General features: G+C 35.1%; 1 protein-coding gene across 1 annotated transcript; it reads left to right on the top strand.

Moving 5' to 3' along the window:
• The first annotated feature begins 3,803 nt into the window (after positions 1 to 3,803).
• LOC112501927 (ATP-dependent DNA helicase Q-like 4A) lies at positions 3,804 to 19,581 on the top strand. The gene is made up of 26 exons (XM_025105706.1): positions 3,804 to 3,821; positions 3,918 to 4,097; positions 5,412 to 5,469; positions 5,811 to 6,272; positions 6,509 to 6,679; positions 6,762 to 6,889; positions 7,182 to 7,554; positions 7,634 to 7,765; positions 8,194 to 8,280; positions 8,407 to 8,534; positions 11,818 to 11,938; positions 12,028 to 12,179; positions 12,246 to 12,381; positions 14,209 to 14,332; positions 14,399 to 14,469; positions 14,574 to 14,642; positions 14,772 to 14,900; positions 14,987 to 15,145; positions 15,346 to 15,426; positions 15,512 to 15,673; positions 16,514 to 16,569; positions 17,469 to 17,601; positions 17,705 to 17,799; positions 18,602 to 18,679; positions 18,956 to 19,354; positions 19,462 to 19,581. Exons 1-25 carry the CDS (start codon positions 3,817 to 3,819, stop codon positions 19,302 to 19,304), a joined length of 3,639 nt encoding a protein of 1,212 aa, XP_024961474.1. The 5' UTR covers positions 3,804 to 3,816; the 3' UTR covers positions 19,305 to 19,354; positions 19,462 to 19,581.
• The last annotated feature ends 4,832 nt before the right edge of the window (positions 19,582 to 24,413 follow it).

Genomic DNA, 24,413 nt, shown 5'->3' with positions numbered 1-24,413 from the left:
AAACAATTTCATAACCATATATGAAACAACTTCATAAAAAAAGTATTATATGAAACAATTTCATGAAAAAATTTCAAAAGATTAAACAATGAAATCGATGAATGAGAGTAGTTTTTACGGTTTTTACAAATTGGAGTGATTTTCATTTGATCGTTTCTCTCTCTCTATATATATATTAAAAGAACAACCAATAATGATAAGGTGGATTCATATATCAAAGGTAATATTGATTCTTATTAATTTGATATATAAATATAATCATCGATACATTTAGCTAACTTCAGTAATTTAAAAAAAAATTATTGTCACCATGCAACGCATGGTGTCAAACACTAGTTAATTTTAATAAGAAAAAACACAGAATTACAAGTGTATGTAATATTTTCCAACTGTATACCAATATATACATATGAAGCAAATAGGTGTATTTGGTAATGCATTCAACCATGGAAATAAAAGACTAAGGGGTCGTTTATTAAACGCTTACCCGATAAGTACTTATCGGATAATTTTCCTGATCGGATGAACATGGCAAGAGCCAAAAATCTTACCCGGTAAGAGCGATGATAAGAATGAAGAGTCTTACCCGGGTAAACGTTTACCAGGTAAATTATACGTTTTAATGTACTACAATCTTACCCAATAAAATAAACTATAGTGTTGACTCATAACGTTAAGCACTTACCGGATAAGCATTTAGGTAAATGACCCCTAAATATCTTGAAATGGTAAGAAAACAAGGTTAAGGAAAAACTTATATATGAATTACTGAAAAATTTATTTGAAGATACATTTTTGAACTCATATGAATAACCTCGATTTACATATACATCTTTAAATAATATATATATATATATATATATATATCTATACTAGAATATATAACATTTGACAAAAACTCTTAAAAGCCAAGGTTAAGGAAAAACTTATATATGAATTACTGAAAAATTTATTTGAAGATACATTTGTGAACTCATATGAATAACCTCGATTTACATATACATCTTTAAATAATATATATATATATATATATCTATACTATAATATATAACATTTGACAAAAACTCTTAAAAGCCACTTTTTATGCGTAAAATACTGTTTTTAATACATATTACTTAAAATTAAAGATTGCAAGTAGATTGTGCGTAAGTACAACTTATTAAAAGCTCAATATATGAATCCGTGTAACTAATTGCAGATAAACATAATCAAATACAGAATAAACATCCAATTTTCAATATAAAAAATCTAAAATATAATTAGGATAATCATTAAGTTCTAACAGAATATTTAATTATTATATTTATAAAATGTTTATACTATTAAACCAAAAATAAATTATTTCGTTATTAAACTTAAATTAAATTATAATAAAAAAATAAATTAAAGAAATTACATAAAAATAAGAACTTTTAAATAGTTGATTTGATATTAACATTGATATTTTTTCTTTTCAAATTTATATTTTATTCAAAAATAAAATCATTAATGTTTTCTTAAAAACATATAAAATCGTATTATAACATCGACAGAGACAAATAATAAAATAAAACATTAAAACTGAAATGTGTTTCATTATATTGCACAACTACCCTTCTGGTTAATAATTAAAATATGAATTTTAAGTTGTTACCTTTTCAAATATTTACACTGAAAAACGAAGTTGGAGAGTCCCGGCCCCGGGTAGGGTTGAAACCGAGTGATTTTTGGCGCCCTAACCCGGACCCACAAATATCCCGCCCTTTCAATTCGAAGGCGCGCTTCGATTTCAAAAGAAATTTAGCTCACACACACAAACATACACAACCGCATCACCACCGCCATCGCTGCCAGACTGGTTTTCTTACTGAAGCTTTGATCCATCATATCTATCTTACAGCGTTAGCTTCTTCTCTCTGGTCCTATATTATTTTTCATTTGTATGTATCCATGCTAGGTCCTATGGCAGCTTTTATTTCGAATATCTACACTAAAATGTATGTAATATAAGGTCTTAGTTGTTCATTCTTTCGTTTCATTTGTCGATGTGTTTGTATAAAGTTTCAGAATTTATTACTGGCTATACTTCCGGGAAATGCTTATTGTTTATCTATTGTTTTTATCGTAATATTGTTGATTTAGGCGTTGGAATGGTACTTTAAGTAGTGCAAATCACTAAGGAATTGTTGAGGATTAATGGAACTGACATTGCTCAAATTGGAGATATTTAACGTGAATTTAGTTGAACAATGTTATGTAGTGTTGTTTGGAAAATCTTTCAGGGGTTTTTCTTTCCTTCAGACAGTATAAACAATAAGTCGATAAAAACGTGAACTCCAAGAACATAATGTACAGCAACAAGCTGTATTTGACTATGTCTAGCTTAAGGGCATATAGGCCTCCCAATATAGGGACTTATCTGCTTTGAACATCAGCCAATTTTCCAGAGTCTACCCATATGTCAGAGTGGCCAACACCAGCACAGGGTACCTATAGTAGTGTTTTCAAGTTGCTGATTTCTTGAAGTAACATCCTGGTTGTTTGTTCTCCTGCCTGTGCATTTTGGTGCAAAATTCAGCCTGAACTTGGAATCAGTTCTATCTACTGGCTAGTGGCTAGCCTTATTTATAATGATCATTTTAAATACGTCAACACGTATACCCATTAAAGCTCTAGATAAATTTTGAGGAAAGGCACACCAATCGCTACAAATACTTTGATTGGTTCACTATTCCAAATCACTTCAGCTGACTCCAATTCCGAGAAGGCTTTTCTCTCTTGTCTTTTAGATATCAATATTTCATAAAGTCTTAAAGAAGAATTCTGATTTGTTGTTTTTGCTATGCTCAAAGCCTCAAATTATATAGACTTTTCATCCTAGGAAAATATTTGTGAGAAACCCGTATCAACACTATTGCACTATAACAAGCACTCTATTCAAACTAGTTGGCCTAGGCTACCAATAAAGAATAGCAATTCAACCTAAAAGCAAACATAAAGAGAGATGAATCACATCCTTATATGCACCCTTATTTGAGTCTAGCTTATTTGGTATACCCCACTCATTAGCTCAACATCCCTTAACATTCACATTCTGCTACATTTCATCATGTGTGCATGTTGTCTTTTGATTTCCCGACATTATTCTTTGAGTCATAATTAGGGTCATCCCAAGGAATGCACATTTTAGCTTCAATGGAACTTCTCGATTATAAAACACTTCGTAAGCTTATCTCTATTCCATCCATCATACCGTTATTCAGTAGTTAACATCCTCTTCGATCCCTCTATATTGTCTAAAAGTGTGCCTCGATACTGAAACATATTATTTCTAACTACTTATCTGTATATGCTTATTTTATCTTTCATTTTGCTCATTGGCTGTACACTGTTAATGTTGCATTTCAGATACTGTATTTTAGTTTGGCTCAATCTAAATTTATTAGATTCTAAGGTGTTTCTCATAACATCTTATCAATTAACATACCATGGACATGAATCAATGATCTTGGTTGTCTTTCCTGAGCTCATCAAAAGTTGAAGCAAAAGAAAAGACTCAATGCCACTTGTTAGTGTATCCTATAGTAGTAGCCCAATCACGTATCTTGCATGGATGCTTTAATGCCCATTTTTGCACAACCACACATCTTTGCTGGGCTGTTTGTCAGTGAATTGTTTCTGCTTATATTCATACTTGTCATCTCTGCTGTCTGGTTATAGATATCACTGCAAATTGGCATCAAGGGTTGAATATCATGTTTCTGGCTTTGATTTACAGGACAGGGGAACTTACTTGGTACTAGATGATCATGCTAGTGAATGACAAAGGCAAACCACATGAGGTAAGAACTCCATTTTTTTTCTCTCTGTAATTTTGTTTGATGACCATCTTTTTTTCCTTCTGTTTTAATCGTTTTCTCGTGGTGGTTGGATTTTAGTAGAAACAACTTTGGTGGAGCTTCTAAACATGTGGACAAGTTTACGAGGGACAATTGGTCTCAGCATGCCAAAGCACATGATAATTTTTCAAACCAAGATAAATTATTGAAATCCAATTTCCTTTTCTCCTTGTCAACACAGAAACCTTCTGTTGAAGCAGCGATGTCAGCAGCAGTAAGGTATGTTTCCCAACATTTACTGAAATTAATTTTATCGACTATCGTATACATTACCTTCTTGGGGATCTCTGGGCTATCTAAGAACATCTTCTACAGATTCTTTAAATGGAGAATCAAAAGTCAAAATTTCTAAAGAAAAATTACTTTCATCTCCAACAGCTTCTCCATTTTGGAGATTACCATATTAATTATATCATTAAAATATTTCATATGATTAATAAAATATTATTTCTCTCCTAAATATTTGATTTCAAGATTTCTCATTGGTAGGAAGAATAAAAAATATTTCTCTTTCTTAAGTAATCATTTTTGGAGAGTTCTCCGAATTTGGAGAATTTCATCATCTCTTTTCATTTTAGAGAATCTGTTGGAGATGCTCTAAGTAGGCACTCTACTTATAACAATACTTCATGTTGTATTGCTGAATTTTATCTTTGAGCACTATTATGTAGACTTGTCTTTATGCTCATCTCTTTTGGCTTCAGTTGGTTGCAAGTTGCAACTATCAAATGATACTTTGGAGTTTGGCCTTCTCTTACACAACATTTACTTTACTACATTTTGCTAATTCATACATTATCCTCGTGAATTTATGTGTTTCACATATTTTTTTGTTCTCTGAGCTATTTAAAGGCATAATATATGAATTTTTACCATTAGCTGTGTATGCTGAGCATTTAGTTTTATTTTATTCAAGTACTTTGTTGTTAATTTAGTCCGGAAACTCTTCACCCTCTGAGGATATTTGAGAGGTACATGATAGTCTTTGTGTGAGTTATCCCATGCTACTGGATGCTTCATGTGCAAAAATTCACATTAAAATGTTGCTACAACTTTTTAGTTCCTGGCGTGACTGTATTTGTTGACTAGAAAGACGAGTACTCAGAACATGCCTTTGTATGGCTCCCCCTCAGAATATATTTGACACACGTTTCTTTCCGGGTTCCAAAATAATGATATGTTTCCGAATGCTCTCTCCACTGTTTTGGACCATCTACTCTTGTGACCTCTGCACTTTTTTCTCTCTTCTTTAATTCTTGATTCCATGAAAGGAGTCGCGTATATATAGCAGAATCCAAGACCCTAGATCACAGCAACAAGACCATTGAGAAACTTTAATTTGGTGAACATGATCTTCATCTATTTGGAAAGTTGAGCATATAATTTATTTCAGGATGGAGTGTGTTTATTCAAGTACTTCATTGTGCTATCGTAGAATGTGTCCTGGCTAGAGAAGTTTTGTCAGAAGCTAATATATAATTTGCTTTTTGTGGTGATATTAAGTTTGGGCACTGTTTTTTACCTTTGTTGCAGATCGTTGTCATGCCAGTTTCAAAATGTTACAAACCCACCCAGTCCACATGTTGACAAGGTAATGCATGTTTACGAAATTGACTTGTCTTATTGCTTCTTATTTTATGCCTTCATGTTTTTTTTGATTATTTGGTCCACCAAATAGGTTAGTCAACTCAATTTAAAAAGAAAACCTTAGTGTTGCTTTCCTGTTCTTTCTGCTTAGTCCTTGTTAGTGTGAAGAAAATTTGATGGCTATATTAGGGAAGAACTATGCAGCACATTTTTATGTAACATGTAATCTTCTTTTTGGCTTGCCTTCATTTACCTTTTTTTACCATTCCAAGGTGAAAGCTGTTCCTATTGCTTCTAAAGATGAACTTACGAGATGGAGCTTTCTAACAAATAAGCTTTTGACAGGCTTGGCAAGCTCTTTCCAACCTTAAGTTGTCTTCTAGAAATTATATCAAACCTGGTAAAAGCCGGCCACTGGCTAATGATGGTGGTACTGCCTCTTTTCAAGATGTTAGAAGAGCTACTCAGCAATGTTCCTCCAATGTGAATAACACGATTTTGAGACAAACTGGAGCAGAATGTTCCAATGAGATCAATATTCAGCATAGTGAGTCCAGGGACATGACCAACCGGTTCGCAACAGTTGCCACTTCTGTGGCTGAAGCTGGAAGGTTTGGAATGATGCGTGGTGGGGGTTACACATCGAACTCCATAGATGCTGGTAGAAGAAATACTAACTGCTCATACAGCAATACCACAAATTTAGGCCAGGGCATACACAACTATGCCACAAATGCAAGCCACTTCAATGGGTTTCAGGAGACTAGTGTTGGTGGCATTGATGACGATGATGATGATATTCTTCAGGTAATTCATGCTACCCGACACTCCTGTACTTGAGTGCAACAAGTTCTTCACAAGATATAAGTTCAAGTGATTTGTAACTTGATGGGTTTTAAGTCTAACTTGTCCATCCAGATCTCCCTTAAATATTCTAATCGAGTGCTTCAGTATTCTAATAGAAAATAAACCTTGATTATCTGGTTTCATTTGACGTATTTAATAGTAGCTTGCTTTCATCACCAATCAACTTCAACTTTCAGAATCTTGATGTGGATCAAATAGTTACGCAACACTACCAATCAGCTTGTACACCAAAATCGTCAACCTTGAAGTTTCAACCCATCACTCCAGCTGTATGTAATAGCGCTGCAAGACATGATGACTTAAGTTTGCCTCCAGAACTTTGTGTGGACTGCAGTCATGGTTGTAAGGCAAGTAACCAAGTCATTAAGTTTTTTATTGTCATGTTAGTTCCATGGCAGATTCTATGCCTAACTTTTGAAATTGCTTCAGCTAGGACTTTGTCCTGAAGCTTCAAACCATTTGCAAATAATGAAGGACATGCTCATTTCCATATCAAATGATCTGCTTGACAATGTTGACCTGAACTCAGATCAAATACAAAAGCTCCGCCAAGATAGGTATCCTTCCTGCTCTGTCTTTGAAAAGAAAAATTGTCTTATTTCAGTCTCTTATACCAGATCAATGGGAAGTCTGGAGTTTTTAAAAGCACCATACACTGAATCAATAGGCGGCTCTATGCTATGATAAATTTTTTATAGAAGAAACAGTAAATAAGAACATAATGCCTCAGATTTCTGGGATTTGGTAATCACCCCAGCTGCCGAATGAACTAATATATTCAATTTTCTTCTTCCATTTTCACTTTATCAAATCTGTTGCCTGATACTTGTTTGATTGCTTTAATTACAGGCTGATGTTGAATAAGCAAATTCAACAGCTTGAGAAACACCTTCAATCTAGACCAGTTGATGAGAAAAGATCCACATCAAACTTTGGTGCATATACTGCCTCCAGAGCTTTTCAGTATGAAACTCCTCCAACATTTGCTTCCAGGGTTGATCCCACAAGACTTGATCAATTTTACATGCATAACGAGACAGATGGGCCTAACAGATGGAACTCATCATCAGTATCATATTCCTCAGTAGGTAACGTTAGTGTTTCTTCAGCTCCTATGGAGAGAGAAGCATACGTCCCAAAGTACGTCGAAGTCAATTACATTGAAGGTTCAGATGACAAGAACTGGAGTAAGCGAGATTTCCCATGGACCAAGAAGCTGGAGGTATGTAGCATAGTTGCCATTTGCATTTTATGTATAGCTAAATAGTGGGATGACAATCGTTCCTTGGTTCTGCTCTCAGGCTAATAACAAGAAGGTGTTTGGTAATCACTTCTTCCGACCCAACCAACGAGAGATTATCAATGCAACAATGAGTGGGAATGATGTTTTTGTTTTAATGCCAACTGGAGGTGGAAAAAGCCTGACCTATCAGGTACTTCACTCCATCTTCTATCAATATAAGGTTCTGAGTACACCCCTAATAAGAGTTGGTATGCTCGTGCTCCATTAACTGTTACATGCTGTGTACTAGTACTTGAGGCATCACTGTATAAGGGTTTGAGAAAAGAAGCTTTGTTATTCCTCTTATTAACTTAATGCCTACTTTCCAGTAACTGTGCAATTGAAACTTCTGAAGCTAAATTGGTAAACAAAACCCACTGGCTTCTTACATCTTCAAATTGCTTAAACTTTGCTTCTTCTTTGACATGTGGCCAGGTCCTGTTCTGGTGCTGAAGTAAAAAAATCATAAAAATTATTTAGTATGTTTTTGCTGATTGATTTCCTACAATTATTGAATCTTGTTTATGAAAGTATTCTTTTTCTTATGTTTGAATGTCTTCCGCTCTTCTTTTATTGCAGCTCCCTGCTCTTATTTGTCCTGGTATAACATTGGTAATCTCACCCCTTGTTTCATTGATTCAAGATCAAATAATGCATCTCTTGCAGGTATGCATTTTTTTTCTTGCCTGCAGACATTTCTCATTCATCTGTTTTCCCCCTTTTTCTCCTTTCAAAAGGTATTGGGTTTCTTAAATTCAAGGGAACTGTGTTATCTTTTTGGTTACACCATAGGCAAACATCCCTGCTGCTTACTTAAGTGCTAATATGGAGTGGACTGAACAACAAGAGATTCTAAGAGAGCTTTGTTCAGAGTACTGTAATTACAAGCTATTATACGTCACCCCTGAGAAAGTGGCAAGGTGAGTGTTTGTTATCTTTCTTTAAACTTTTTTCATGTAATTATGAAGGAATGCAGTATGCAAGCATGTGATGGGTCCAGCACTTTTATGTTATTGCACTATTAAACAACTATAGGATGCAAGAGATTGAGCCTTTGAGGCATCACATCTGAGCTCATATGAAAAATCGAATGGATGCATAGACCACTGAGGGGCTGTTTACTTGCGGCTTAATTAGGCTTATTGGTTTATCCGGCTTATTCGTACAGCTCATTTGGGTTGTTTACTTACGGCTTAATTGCACAGAATATGGCTTAATTGCACAGATAAAAATGGTGTGTTGTCCCCATTCAGCCACAAAAATGACACCCCTGCCCCTTATTTAAAGCACCGGCTCCTTCCCATATGAGGCACCCCATCTTCGGCCTCTTTATGATTTTTTGTTTTGATGTTCAAATAATTAATATTGGGGGGTAAATCGGTCATTTATGTTATTCAGACTGTTGGTTTAGATAAAAAAAAGGTAAACAACATCACCCATTTATTCAGATGGACAAATTTATCCATACAGGACTTAATAAAAAATTGGTAAACAGTCCCTGAGATATCTAGCCATTAAAGGACACATTGGTGAAAGACAGTACTTTAAGAGTTTCTTGGGTGCTTTGAGATGCTGACAGGACATACTGTCAATAAAGTGAGTATGTTATTGATTGGTGAGACCACTTCATGCTAGTTAACACAATTTGTTCTGGATCATAGCTTAAGTGAAAATTTGAAATTATTGGTCCTTCCCATTTTCTTGAAATTTATCTTCAATACTATCTCATGAAGTCATTGTTTTGTACTACCTAGTTAGCTATCATGATCTTTGTTTTGCATTAAGGAAAGGATTGTTGAAGGATACATGAAGGGGTGTACACGGGTTGGGTTGGGCGGTTGACATTTTTACAACCCAACCTAATTATGGCGGTTTGAAAAATCTCAACCCAAACCAACCCATTCAAAAGTATAAACCAACCCAACCCAACCCTTGCCAGTTGTGGTGGGTTGGGCAGGTTTGAGTGGTTTGGTAGTATACATAAAGTTGAGGAATGAAATACGATAAATACTACTAAAAATATGCAAAACAAAGTTATTACTTATATATAATTAAATCTGTAAGTTTTAGAATCAAACACTTCAACTCAATCAAATACTTCAAAAGTTTGGATAATAGATGTTTCAAACCGAAAGGGTTCATCCTTCACCACTAACCTAGCCACGACTTTTCGACAATTCTCCTTTTTAAATGACGGCTCAATATCATTGCTAGTATGGAAGCTACAAATTTTTTTGTTTTTTATCACACTCTATTCGAGTACTTCTTACATTGATTATTTAAGCGAATCCATAAAGAACTTGTATCAATACATTTACTATGATAAACATAGTCTTTTCCACAATAATAATATACATTTTTGGGTTATAATGTTCTAAGCTGTATTATATATATATTTATATATATGTATTGGGCTATARAAGTTATAAATAGTAAGTTAAATGTATATTATATATATATTTACATATACTTTGGCTTGTAAATTTGTCTAATTAGACTATTATTATTTTTATTCTTATACATGTATATATAATTTTATAGAAGTTATATATTAGCGGTGGGTTGGGCAGGTTGAGCTAGGCCTAACCCAATTTCAACCCTCTTAATTGGCGGGTTGGGTTTAATTGGTTTGTTAGCGGGTTGGGCTGGGCGGGTTTCACGGGTTGACAGTTTTCTGTACACCCCTTCATACATCTATTTGGTTGGTGTTTCATCTTGTTTTTGGGTGTTTCCTGGCCTTTGATAAAAGATTCACAATAAGAAATCAGTAACGAAAGAGAGTTTTCAATATCATTTTAAGGCGTGAAGATGTGAATTATATGAACAACAAATTGTCAAGTAACACTTTTATGACAATTTGGCATATTCTTTGTGATCTTCTGCTGACCTGCTCCAAGCCAACTAGAAAAGATCAATGAACTAGTGAATTGCAGTTTGTTGCTTCCATCCCAAAACATAATTTTATATTGTTCTATACCTTAGTCGGAAGATGTATGCCACACTTAAAGGGTCATTGGCCCAGCGGTATCCGGGTTAGCGGTAGAGCCCAGCCTCCTATGAGATCAATGGTTCAAACCTCGCCAAAGGTGAGAGTGTACGTGCGTATTTGCCGTATATAAATATTATATACTTAAAAAAGATGGATACCACTGTCTTCAATCTATCTGATTTTCAATAAATAATTTACATTTTTCTTAGTGGATAGGTCAGCAGCCCATACGAAATAGTGATTCCATGATAAATGCTGATGATATTACTTTTACTTTGTTTCGGTAGGAATGTTGGAGAGATAAGCTTTAGTTAGAAGCCTGGGCCCATTAGTGGCACTAGCGGAGTACATGATTTGCCACCAAACCAAACCAAACAAACCCACCCAATATATCCCATTCAAAAGTAGGTTCTGGGAGGGGTAGGATGTACGCAGCCTTACCCCAACTACTAGGATTAAGAGAGACTGTTTCTGTGAAGACCCCCTGGATGATTTGCCACCAAAATGCTTATTAGAAATGGAAGTGAAGAAAGTGCATATATATATGCTTAGGTTCAATGACCAAAAATCTGTCAGAATGATTACCGAGAGATGCCAATGTATCATGCATAATCTTGGGTTTCTAAATAGGGTGGCAGAAGATGAAGAAAAATCATTAAGATAGAAATGAGACTTCGAAGGTTGATGAGCCGTGAAATGGATATGAATGGAAGTAGAAATGAATAGAATTTGGAGATTGTATGTTGCATTCTGGTAAGGTCATTAGTTTTATTTAGCTTGGCCAGAAATCGTATCAAGAAGCAAATAATTAATGAGCCCTCATGCATGCCACTAATAATTAAACTTTCCTTGGACTTTTTCAAGTATCTTTATCAACCAAGCCATCTATTGTTCCCAAGTTGATTCTGGTCTGATACATTGAAAAAAGCTTGGCTGATGTTAATTTATTTCAACTGATGTACATGGAATTGGTAAATTCATGAGCTTTTGTATTTCAAATTGTTATTGACATGCGACTTTTAATCGATTATATGGAATAAAGTATTCTTATAGACAATTATTTGATAAACTTGAATTATCTTACAACGGTAAGCAAGTCCAATATAAAAGAAAGAGAAGTGAAAACAAAGATGTAGTCTAGAGTTCATTGAGCTGATACCTCTGTCATCATATTATTATGTTGCTAACCACTGATTATTGATATGTCAGTGCAGAAGTGATGCTTTGCTACGACAATTGGAAAACTTACATGCACGTGAATTGCTAGATAGAATTGTCATTGATGAAGCACATTGTGTAAGCCAGTGGGGGCATGATTTCAGACCAGATTATCAGGTGGCGGCTTTGGACTGCATTATATTATTCACATTACATTGAACTTTGAAAATATTCTAGATCTTTAAATAATAAGGTGCTATGTACAGGGTCTTGGTATTTTGAAGCAGAAGTTTCCAAAAGTACCAGTACTGGCTTTAACTGCCACTGCCACAACAAGTGTTAAGGAAGATGTTGTGCAGGCCCTTGGTCTGGTTGACTGTATTATATTTCGGCAAAGTTTTAACCGCTCAAACCTCAGGTATGGGTTAAGTCTAGATATTCTGTTCTACATCGTGTTCACCTCTTAATTATGCTAATATTTCAGGTTTTCAGTTATCCCCAAGACTAAAAAATGTATGGAGGATATCAACAAATTCATCAAGGACAACCATTTTGATGAATGTGGTATCATCTATTGTCTTTCGAGAATGGACTGTGAAAAAGTTGCTGAGAAGTTGCAGGTTCTGTGTTCTATTTTATTTCTTATCTTCTACTGACCGAGAAATCTAGGAAGTTTCTTTCCAAAATCTAGGAAGTTAGTGGAAGTTATATCTTGCAAACTTTGGATAGAGTTTTTACATTGTTAATCCCAAATCCCAATAAGGTGTATAAATATAAACATAGAGAGAGGTGGGTTCTAGGGAGAATAAAAAAGAGAATAACAGAATACCCCTCTTCCATTTTTTAAAATATAGATGGCCCGCTTTCAGTGGCAGTTTTGTAGTTAAATTGAAATATAAGGATATTTATTTAAAGGTAACACTATAGATGGGGGTACGATTGAAAAGGAAAAATATCAGTATCTTTTATTTTTTCAAATCTCCTATTTTTTTGCAATCAATTTTTATCAGTTTACTTGTTTCTTAGATTTGTGCGAAGTTTTGAGATTCCATTCTTCCTCAACAATATCAACGTTATTCCTTCCCTTCCTTATTCTTAATATTCCTTACATTCTTCAAAAAGACTCGATGGTGATGGTGAATTTTACAACCACCACGAAGAATCCACTGTTGATACCTCTGACACTTTTGAGTCCAATCACTTTCTTTGCATTTCCAATCCTTCACCAATCTCTAACCTCAACAATATCAACATTACGAGTTCAATCTAATCAAAATAAATGCCGGAATCCCCATCATCTTCTTCCTTTATTGACTTCTCTCGTCAGCAACTTGTTTTGGCTAAAAAGATAGTCGGATGAAACATATATGAATCAATACATGTGAAACATGTTTCATATATGAAGCAGGCAGAACTATCTTACATGTGAAATAAAACATGTCCATACGTATCATATATGAAACACAGACATGCAAACACACATGAACGATAATGCTACCTTGAATCCTAGCCTAAAATGAAACTCATTGAATGGTTGGATCAGTTCTCACGGTTCTCAACATTTGTGTGGTCCCATTTGATTTTTCCTCTATATATATTTATGTTTTCAATCTGTAACATGTGAGCTTTGAAAGGGCTAATTTTGCACCATGCCTATTAAATAATTGGTTCAGAGGCCTTAAGCTTAAGTTTTTTCCTTGCTTTGGTTTAGTCTGCTCTATGCTTGTGATTGTGATATAAAGAGCAACTGTGAGGCAACTGCAATAGTTTCAACATCTGGGAAAGCATTCATATGCTTGAGACGACTCAATAAACCTGTAGTCATCAAAGCATAGCTTGTGCTTAGAGAGGGCCAATAACATGCTTGATTTCCTTTGGATGTGGTTCTTGCTTATGTATTGTGTTAGTATCATCTTTTAGCATTCTTAGGAAAAAAGATAATCGGATGAACATGCCTAGCTATGCGGAGTGCAACTTGACCAAGTTTTCTGGATCACTTGGGTTAGGTTTGCAACTGTCTGAGTCATATTCTCCATCCAGCCCTGCCAATAGAACAATATTTTTTACTGACTACTTCTTGAGGGGTGATGACAGAAAACTTATACCAAAGAGAAAGGATGATCAACTATTCTATCTTCATTAGTTTTTCATTCACTGGATCATAGAAAAAATTCTTGCCAACTATTCTGTTATCAAGACTAACTGCTATTGGCAATGTTCTTATTACCAGATGGTATGGATATTTCTTATTACCGGCCAAAGATTGCTCAACTACCTTAACCATCTATCTTGTTTTGGAGTCGATCCTCATACCACCTTGCCAAAACCTTTATGTTCTTATTATTTGAATGGGGATTCTTTTTCCTATGCTTGAATGATAGAATAGAAAGCAGTAATACTTAGAACTCCCAATCTAGTTGCTCATGTGGAGTTTTACTTCTTTCCAGGAGTATGGGCACAAAGCAGCATTTTACCATGGTTCTATGGACCCTGATCTACGTGCCTCAGTTCAAAAGCAGTGGAGTAAAGATGAGATTAATATAATATGTGCAACTGTGGCATTTGGAATGGGTATGATTCGGTTCTTCTGGTTAGTAGTTAGATGAAAAAACTAATGTTATTGTGCAATTGTTTCAGGAATCAATAAACCCGATGTTCGGTTTGTCATTCATCATTCTCTTCCTAAATCAATCGAGGGCTACCACCAGGTATTTCTTTTGTAATGACTGTCAGTTCTTGCTTTTGTAATGTGAGATTATAACTAAGATATGATGTGTTGATTTGATAATATGCTACATCCTCTGTATTGTAGGAGTGTGGTCGTGCAGGCAGGGATGGCCAGAATTCATCTTGTGTGTTATATTACAGTTATGGTGATTATGTAAGCCATTGCTGAACATATTATCTAGTTGTTGATCTCTATCTAATTTAGGGTCCAAAGTCACCTGTAAGTTATTTGGATTCACAACTACTTATTTAATTCACGTCCATTTAAATTTCTGTGTTGAAGATCCGGGTCAAGCACATGCTTAGTAATGGGGCTGTGGAGCAAAGCTCCTTTGCATCTGGACAACCTCGTGCAGGTACCACAAATTCAGGAAGGATGCTGGAAACAAATACCGAAAACCTTTTACGAATGGTACTTGCTATTGTCCTTCTAGTAACATTGTAGCAGGCTGGTACTAGTTTATCTATATATGGAAAATAATCACTTTTTTCATACAGGTCAGTTACTGTGAGAATGATGTCGACTGCAGACGTTTTCTACAGCTTGTTCATTTTGGTGAAAAGTTTGATTCATCCAACTGCAGAAAAACATGCGACAATTGTTCTAATACTCAAGCCCTTGTAGACAAGGATGTCAGCGAGATAGCAAAGCAATTGGTTAGGATCATATGCAAATCTATTTCTTGTTTTTATCTTGTGACATTAGAAATGTGTGTTTTATATGGATATTATCTGGTCTGGTCATTATGATCGTTTGCTATAGTTACTGTCTTAATCTGCAGGTTGAATTAGTGAAATCCGTCCAACAGCAATTCTCAGCATCTCACATCTTGGATGTCTACTGTCTTAATCTGCAGGTTGAATTAGTGAAATCCGTCCGACAGCAATTCTCAGCATCTCACATCTTGGATGTCTACAAGGGGTCCATGAGCCAAATTGTAATACTCATTAATGGTATTTATACTTCAATTTCATGTATCTTGTCATCTTCACCTTGTTAACTCAAGGGTTGTGAAAATGCAGGTCAAAAGGAACAAACATGATACATTAAGATTGCATGGAGCTGGAAAAAATGTAGCTAAGGGGGAAGCATCACGTGTGCTACGTCATCTTGTTGTTGAGGAGGTCCTTGTAGAGGATGTAAAGAAAAGTGACCTCTATGGATCTGTATCATCAATTTTAAAAGTAAGGTTCTAGGTTCAGAATAGTACGCACTGACAAATGAGTTAGGGTGCGGTATCTGCAATGGTGTGAATTGGGTGCAGGGTGGCTTGGGTGTGACTGATATATGTCTATTTAATTAAAATAAAAAATAAATAACTTTGGTGTGGCTTGGGTGCATCTTGGGTATGGGTGAGATACAGTTTGCCTAGTTTAAAGGTTAGACTGCTTTGAAGTTCTTGTTTGAACGCTTTGAGTACTTCCAGGTCAAAAAAGAACAGGAAAAGCCTTCAAATACTTCGACAATTTTTTGTACTTCTCTTGGTTCCTCCTATTTTCTTATAATACATACTTGTTTATTGCTTCTATCTGGTGTATCTCTTCTTTTTATTGTTTTTTATATGTTATTCTTAATATTCTTAGGCTTGTCTATGTGTGTGTAGGACAAGTCATCTGAATAGAGTTTTATCAACTTGTAATTTGATTAATTCTTCTGCTACCGGTAGCAAAATATCTTGGTGACTTTTCTCTGATTTTAGTATTTTTTTTTAAATCTTGAATCTATGCATGAGATACATTTGGACCCAATGTGCGGACCAATTCAGCCATTCCCATGCTTTGTAGGTACTCTACCTGTCACACTGAATATTATATGTGTAAAGTGAACTAAAACCTGAGCACAATGGTAGGTTGCACCACTACTGTCTGGTATAGTCACAAGGACAAAACATATACAATTCTCTCTTTTTGGACGTCTTTTCTCGCCAATTTTATTAATCAGCTTGACATGTATAAATCCTTTTATTATTAGTTTCTTATATGGTTAAATGTTTCTGTGTTGCTTTTGCTCTATGTTGTCTTTAGGTAAATGAAAAGAAGGCTGGAAATTTACTTGCAGGTCGGCAGACCATAATTTTAAGGTCATTTCCTTCTATTTCACACTCCTGACATTATTCTTGGAGTGTTTTTATATCTTCCTCTTTAAATGGTGCTTTATATTAGCTTTTGGTCTTCTTTGAACATGAATATGATAAAGTGGTCATATTTGAGAATAAAGAAATAAATTTGAAATCATGCCAGTAATTGTGGACTTCTTTTATGCCAGCTTGTATTTCAGTTCAACTATGAAAATGTGACTGGATTTGTGGAGCATCCATCTGTTTTTATCTTAGGTGTAGGGCACTTATGAATCCTTAATTTTTTATCTGTAAAACTATCAAGCAAAACTCTATAATTTAGATGGATTGCAACTGTCAGTTCTCCATTTGGTCTCAAGAGAACTAACGAACAATAAATTGGAAGGCTAAGAGATACAAGGGCCAAGAGAACCAAATGTAGAACTTCCACTTCCACTTACTAAAGACAAGACAGCTTTTCGTTACAATTTAAAGCAGGACCTTGCAAAAGACAAGACAGCTTTAGAATATTAATGCATCACCATATCATATATTACGAGACAGGGAATCTTAGTAATATATGATATATGGAGAGATCTGGTTTTATAAAGTGGCTACTAAAATGAAATCTTTGTGGAAGTGTTCTAATACCATTTTAGATTTCCTATTTCTCTGAAACCATAAGATGTTAGGAGGATGGTGAACAAGAAGATCCTGCTTGGCTCTTACACATGAAAAATGAATCCTGTTTGCATTTTTAAGAGAATCTGAGGTATCTGTTCATGCATCTTTCAAGAAGTGTATACCATGATATATTATTTATTGATTTCACGTTTGGAAAGGCTAACATTATCATAAACATGAACAAGAAATCAGTTAACATTGCAACCATTGCTCATGTTTGTCATTTGATTACCTTGTAGATTCCCTTCTGCTAGTAAAACACCCAAGTCTTACAGAAATGATGCAACTCCAGCAAGAGGCTCGTTAACATCATCAAAGCAAAGTCCTGTGCCAGTAGATGCTCCTGCTCAACCTCAATCAGAAGTAGACTTAGTATGTTGATTTTGCTCTAAAGTTTTCCTCGTTTCCTACATAATTGTTAAATAATTACAAGGAAAGGTACTATAATTACTTTTATCTGTTATAATTAATACAGGAGCTTTCAGCCAAGTTATTCATTGCATTGCGAATGCTTCGAACCCTTCTTCTTAAGGAAGCAGCGGATGGCGTCAATGCATACCACATATTCGGGTAAGTTCTCATGTTAAAAGGATGCCATGTCCATGTGCCCCAAAAAAAGGTTTGAGATACCTAAAATCTCAAATAGACAGCAAGTTTTTATGTTTATTTTTGTTCTTATATGATCTGTGTTGCTATATCCCTTCCATGAAAATCGCAATGTTTGGTCAGACACTTTTTGAAAATTTTGGATCAAAACTCATGGCATCAATAAGTATTAATAATGGACATTGGACCAGTGTTCTAGAAGGTGTCAAGTGAAGCTAAGCTGAGTGATCTTCTATCATTTAATCACCTAAGTGGGGATTAAGCTGATTCTTAAGCTGACAAATTAGGTGGTTTATATTAATTTGTAAATTATAATTATGTTTAGATTGCATAACAATACCAAAAGTTTTAATCACCAAAACCCCACTTTTGATATTCATTCAAGTTAGAACTATAATCACAAAGTCACTCAGATTCACATTTGACTTGTAACTATCTTTGCTTTAAATTGGCTCAATGTAATTGGGCTACAAAAGATGGAACCTGGGCTAACAATACAAAGCTCAATATTTATCAATCTCAATTAACTGTATAAACACAATTAGTTCTGCTTATGTGCTAATTGAAGCGGTGGGGTGGGCTGCAACTTAATTCTTTGAAAATTGACCATCTGTAAGTGGGGATTTAACACATGAGGTAATTCTTCGAAAATTGACAAATAAAAAGGAAAATTTTAGGGATTTTCGCTTGACAGGAGTATGATTTAGTACAAGCGAGTTGGATGATGACTAAGAAACCGACTTCATAGTCAATTTTTTTGATTTAGGAATGCAACCCTGCAGCATGTTAGCAAAAGGATCCCCAGAACTAAAGAAGAGCTTCTTGAGGTTAATGGCATTGGCAAGTAAGTTCCTTAAAAGTAAAAGTATACAGTTTCAGGGGAAAGTTCATTTAGGAACCGTAAATATTTTGAGAATCGTGAGAACCAACTATTCATCAATATTATTCGTCATGACTATCATGCAATATTCATCATGCGTCAGACCATCAGTATAGTTCATGAATAGTTGGTTCCCACAGTTTTCAAAATATTTACTGTTCGCAAACGAAGCTGCCCCTACAGTTTTAATTTACTGAATATTTGTTTACCATGTAACGCAAATGCAAATGACAAACGCAGGGGGAAAGTAAGCAAGTACGGGGATAGAGTTTTGCAAACCATCGAGGCCACCATAAATGAACACTACAAGATAGATAAAAACAGCAGCAGTGGCAACAGTGCTGATTCTGTAAAGAGAAGAAGAGGCACCGTTAACACTCCATATGAGGATTCAAGAGATGAAGATGATTTCATTGCAAGCACTGCCCGTTCAAAGAAGAGGGTAGTGGAGAAGTCGAACCCGAGCATTGACTCTGTTGACTTTTTTTATGATATAACCGATGAGGATCTGGATTCCTACGATATTGAGGCCAATACTTCAAATCCAAACGCAAACCAGAATAACGGAAGAGTACTACCTTCTTGGTAACTTGTCGCTTGTTTGGTGCCCAAAGCTTGAGCAGAATGGTGAAAGATTTGGTAAGACTCTACATGACTATGGTTTCAAGGTCTAAAAGAATTCATGATCATTGTGTTTGTGTTTCTTTGGTTAATTGACCTTCTGACAGTTATTTTAAAATCCACAGCCTTCTGACAGGATTTTGGGAATGCCTCTACTTAACAGAAGAACGTCTCTTTCATGTACAAGAATGCCCAGAAACTCGTCAGAACTTGTCGGAAGGTGATTTAGCTAAAGAACTCATTCATCTATATTTGGAACATTTTTAACAGTAACATGTGAGTTCATTTTTGTTGCACAGAATTGTATTTATGTTGTAAATTCAATGATAGTAAGAACCATTCCTTATTCTCATTCTCCTCCCATGAAAACTAGCATGGTGTTTTGTAGCTACATTTTGTGCGTGTGTGTGTGTTTTTCTGGGGGGTGGGGGGTTATGATGGAAATGGGTACTCAGAAAATGGTAATGGAGAATGGAAAAATGGTGGGAATGAAAGAAAGCCATTTAAATTAACTGGGGCTAGACTTACCTTTATGGGCTTGGTGTGTCATAACTCTTAAAAGATACCATGACAAAGGTTAAAGGTATTAAGATGAGTTAGGGCCGTTTACTAAACGCTTACTTGGTAAGTGTTTACTGCATAAATTTTCTCATCGGATGAACATGATAAGGGCCAAGAATCTTACTGGGTAAGAGCAATGAGAAGAATGGAGAGTCTTACCCAGTAAGTGAAGATGAGGACTCTTACCCAAGTAAGTGCTTACCTGGTAAATTGTTGCATTCGATACGTTTTGATGTACTAAAATCTTACGCATCAAAGTAAATTATAGTGTTGGCTCATATAGATAAACACTTATTGGGTAAGCATTTGGGTAAACAACCTCTTATAGGTGTTTAGGGTTTGTTGAGACAGTATAATACATGATAGAATAAAACTTGTTATCCCACATGTGGTGTGATAATTAGACTGGATGAGATAGAATTGACTGATACAAGACTGTATTTTTTTTGTTGTCTCACCAAAATAGATGAAACAAAAATTGTCAAAGAGAGGAGACAAATTTATCAATAGTTAAATTAAAAATTTGAAAGACAAACATTCCATGATTCTTTCACTAGCTTACTTCACTCGCATGCTTCATGTCTGCATACCAAACTCAAATACCTATTTATATTCAAGCAAAAGAGAAAAATGTTCAAAAAAAGAAAAAAAAAAGGTATGGTTCAGCTTCAAAAAATTGTAATTGGTCAGGTTTTTAGTAACTGGGCAGACCTACGTTCCACCTCTAGTCTCTTACAATTATTTTGTTATTCGAAACATATACACACACATACGTATATATATATATACACACACACACACACACATATATATATATATATATATATATAGGGTCATTCGAAAGAGAATTGAGTACCTTGTGAGATCCAATCTCAACCACAAACTAATCTAAATCAAGGCTAAGTGGCTGTTTACTTAAGACTTACCTTGGTAAGTACTTACAGTTCAATTACCTTACCGAATGAACATAATAAGAACCGAGAGTATTACCCAGTAAGTGAGGGTGATGACTCTTACCCGGTAAATGCTTACTAGGTTATAAACACTTACTATTAATCCATTTTGATGGTAAGGAATGATACCCTATAAGGTAAGTAAGAGTGATGATTTTTCCGATAAGTTCATACCTTGTAAGCATTTTGTAAACGACTTTTAAATTAATGATTTTACAATTTTGGGGTAATTTTAACAAAAAAAAAACGTCCGTATCAAATCTTTCTCCTCTCATCTCTTTTCTCTCTCCTCTTCACGGGAATTAATGTCACACATAACAAATTAAGTGTACTTTTAAAACAATAGAAATAATAATATAAATCAGATACATATTAGACTAAAGCACTAATAAAAAATATATAACATATATTTTATTATTATCAGAAATTATTGTTTCGGTTAAATAATAATTTACATGACAACTGTTTGGATTGAAAATAATTGAATCATATTCGATCGTATGATTGAGATTAATTTGTTTGTATGTGTGTGACCCTTTGGGATCGTGTATCATTAGTCGTATTGTCAAGTTTAGTGTCATTGGCATATATATCAAATGATCTCCCATTTGCACATGATACAACACATCATAATACAGACAGTAGTAAATGTCTAGCAACATGCCACTATCCCTAATGAGATACGACAAAACTACCCTTATGTGAAATGATCTCTAAACTCACGAGCTTCTTATCAATGTTACAGATTATAATACTATTAGCCCCTTGTTACCGACATCCCGTTGAAACATGAGACATGGATCAAATCATTCTCATATGGTGTTTAACTATTATGTTACACGATCGAGATTCAAGATGATAAAGCAACCACTGTTGAACAAGTTAACATAGTTTGAGCATGGTCATGCATTTTCATCACTTAAGAATCATCGAGGCCCCCAAAGATGTCACTCTCCCATCAAATGAAAGGAACAAATTCCATCTTGACTACATTTGCTTTCAATATGTATCTTATCATGTCTAATATTGGCCTTTGTAACTGCCTGTTAAATCAACGCTTGACCAAATTAAGATATGACATTCCTCACACGAAAAACCAATATGTATCTTAGACCTAGGGATAATTATCTCGTTTCTCAAGATTCACTTATGACATCGATCCATGAAGTGATCTCAAAAGCAGGTCTTATCCAATTTTTGTTTTCTAATAAACACATACGAATTTTGGTTGCAAACATTGCCTACTTTCATCATCTATGAAGGTCAACCAACCATTCCCATTAGTCTTAGTACATAATTATTCCCACAATTATGACCGACTATGGATTGTCATGAATAAATGGATTTTAAACATGCTAATATAGAACACAACAATTGTTAGTTAATCATAACTATGTCTCCATGTATCATATTAAAATAATCAAGTGTTGCTTACACGTTCCAAAACATCCAAGTACTAAATACAATCTTATATCTAATCACTTGCAAGCCAAGCCCAATAGATCTAGCATGTCTATCATGCTTAGACTGATGTAAAGGCTTCATGAATGGATCTGCCCAATTATGATCTATGTGAACTTTGAGAATACACACATCTCCTCGTTCTACTATTTCACGAATGTAATGGAATCACCTGAGGGTATGCTTGGTGTTGTGATGTAATATAGGTTCTTTGCTTGTGCAATGGCACCTGCATTATCACAAAAGATCTTTATAGGGTCCTCAATGCTTGGAACCACTCTTAGATCAACAATGAACTTCTTCATCCAAACAGCTTTTTGTGCTGCTTCCAAGGCAACAATGTATTCAGCTTCTGTAGTAAATTGTGCAACAACCTTCTGCTTGGAACTTTTCCAAGTTATCGCTCCACCGTTCATAGAAGACATAGCCGGATTGTGATTGAGAATCATGTCGGTCAGTTTGGAAACTAGTATCCATGTAACACTTTACACCAAGATCTTCTTCCAATCCTCCATAGATCAAAACACATCTTTAGTTCTTCATAAGTACTTCAGAATGCTCTTGACTGCCATCCAATGTCCTTCACCTAGATTTTGCTGGTACCTACTCGTCATGCTCAAAGCATACGAGACATCGGACCTAGTGCACAACATGACGTATATGATGGATCTAATTGCATAAGCATATGGAACTCCATTCATGTGATCTATATCAGATTTTGTGACAGGGCATTGAGACTTGCTCAAAACTGTGCCATGGGCAAGAAACCACATTTGGAGTCTTGCATCTTGAATCTTTTCAAGACTTTATCTATATATGCACTTTGGCTCAACCAATAAGCCGCTTAGATCTATATCTATAGATCTTTATCCCTAAGATGTAAGCAGCTTCTCCAAAGTCTTTCATTGAAAAACATTTCTCAAGCCAAGACTTTACGCCTTGTAAAGTTGGGATATCATTTCCAATGACAAGTATGTCATACATACAAGACCAAAATGCTACTGCGTACCTATTAACTTTCTTGTAAACACACAACTCATCTTCATTTTTAATAAAATCAAATTCTTTGATTTTCTCATCAAAACGAAGGTTCCAGCTTCGAGATGCTTGTTTTAATCCATAAATGGATCTTTTAAGCTTGCGTACTTTATTAGATACTTAGTATTAACAAAACCTTCAGGCTGTGTTATGTAGACATTTTTACTTAAGTGTCCATTGAGGAAAGCTGTTTTGACATCCATTTGCCATATATCATAGTCATAATATGTTGTTATGGCAATCAATATTCTAATAGATTTAAGCATGGCCACCAGAGAGAATGTTTCCTCGTAGTCAATACCATGAGTTTGTGTCAAACCTTTCGCTACTAGCCGTGCTTTGAAAATATGTACATTACCATCCATGTCGGTCTGTATTTTGAAGATCTATTTGCTTCCAACAGCCTTGTTGTTGGAAGGAAGAACATCCAAGTCCCATACTTGATTTTCGTACATGGATTGCATCTCTACGTTCATGGCTTCAAGCCATTTATCAGATTTAGGATATGATGCAACATCCGTGTAGCTAGTGGGTTTGATCCACTAATAATACTTCATCAGAAGAAACGGGAAATCTTTATCTCTCGGGTTCATTAGGAACTCTACTAGATTTGTGAATGCTTTATGTTTCATCAGGTACCCAAGTAACTACTTGCTCAGGTTCATCAACCTCTAGTTGATTGCTAGTGTCAACCTCTTGTGATATATCTAGTGGTTCTTAATTTATTCAAGATCAATCTGCCTCTCACTAGCTTCATTTGAAAGAAACTTCTTTTCCAAAAATTCAGCATGTCGAGCAACATACACTTTGTTATCGGTAGGGAGATAGAAGTAATAACCTCTTGTTTCCTTAGGGTATCCCATGAATATACACTTATTAGATTTGGGTTCTAATTTCGTTGGAAGTCTCACATCGTACGTAAGCTTCACAACCCACACCTTCAAGTAAGACAAATTTGGAACTCTTCCATTTCATAGCTTGTATGAAACCTCTTTGGTTGGAACTATATTGAGTATATATGCAGTAGACAACACCACATGCCCCCAAAAGGATATGGGAATAGT

This window comes from Cynara cardunculus, unplaced genomic scaffold (assembly GCF_001531365.2).
Source record: "Cynara cardunculus var. scolymus isolate 2C unplaced genomic scaffold, CcrdV1 Un_Scaffold_689, whole genome shotgun sequence".
In the NCBI taxonomy this organism is placed as follows: domain Eukaryota; kingdom Viridiplantae; phylum Streptophyta; class Magnoliopsida; order Asterales; family Asteraceae; genus Cynara; species Cynara cardunculus.
Note: the sequence above shows the minus strand (reverse complement) of the source record. Positions and strands in the feature narration are given on the sequence as shown.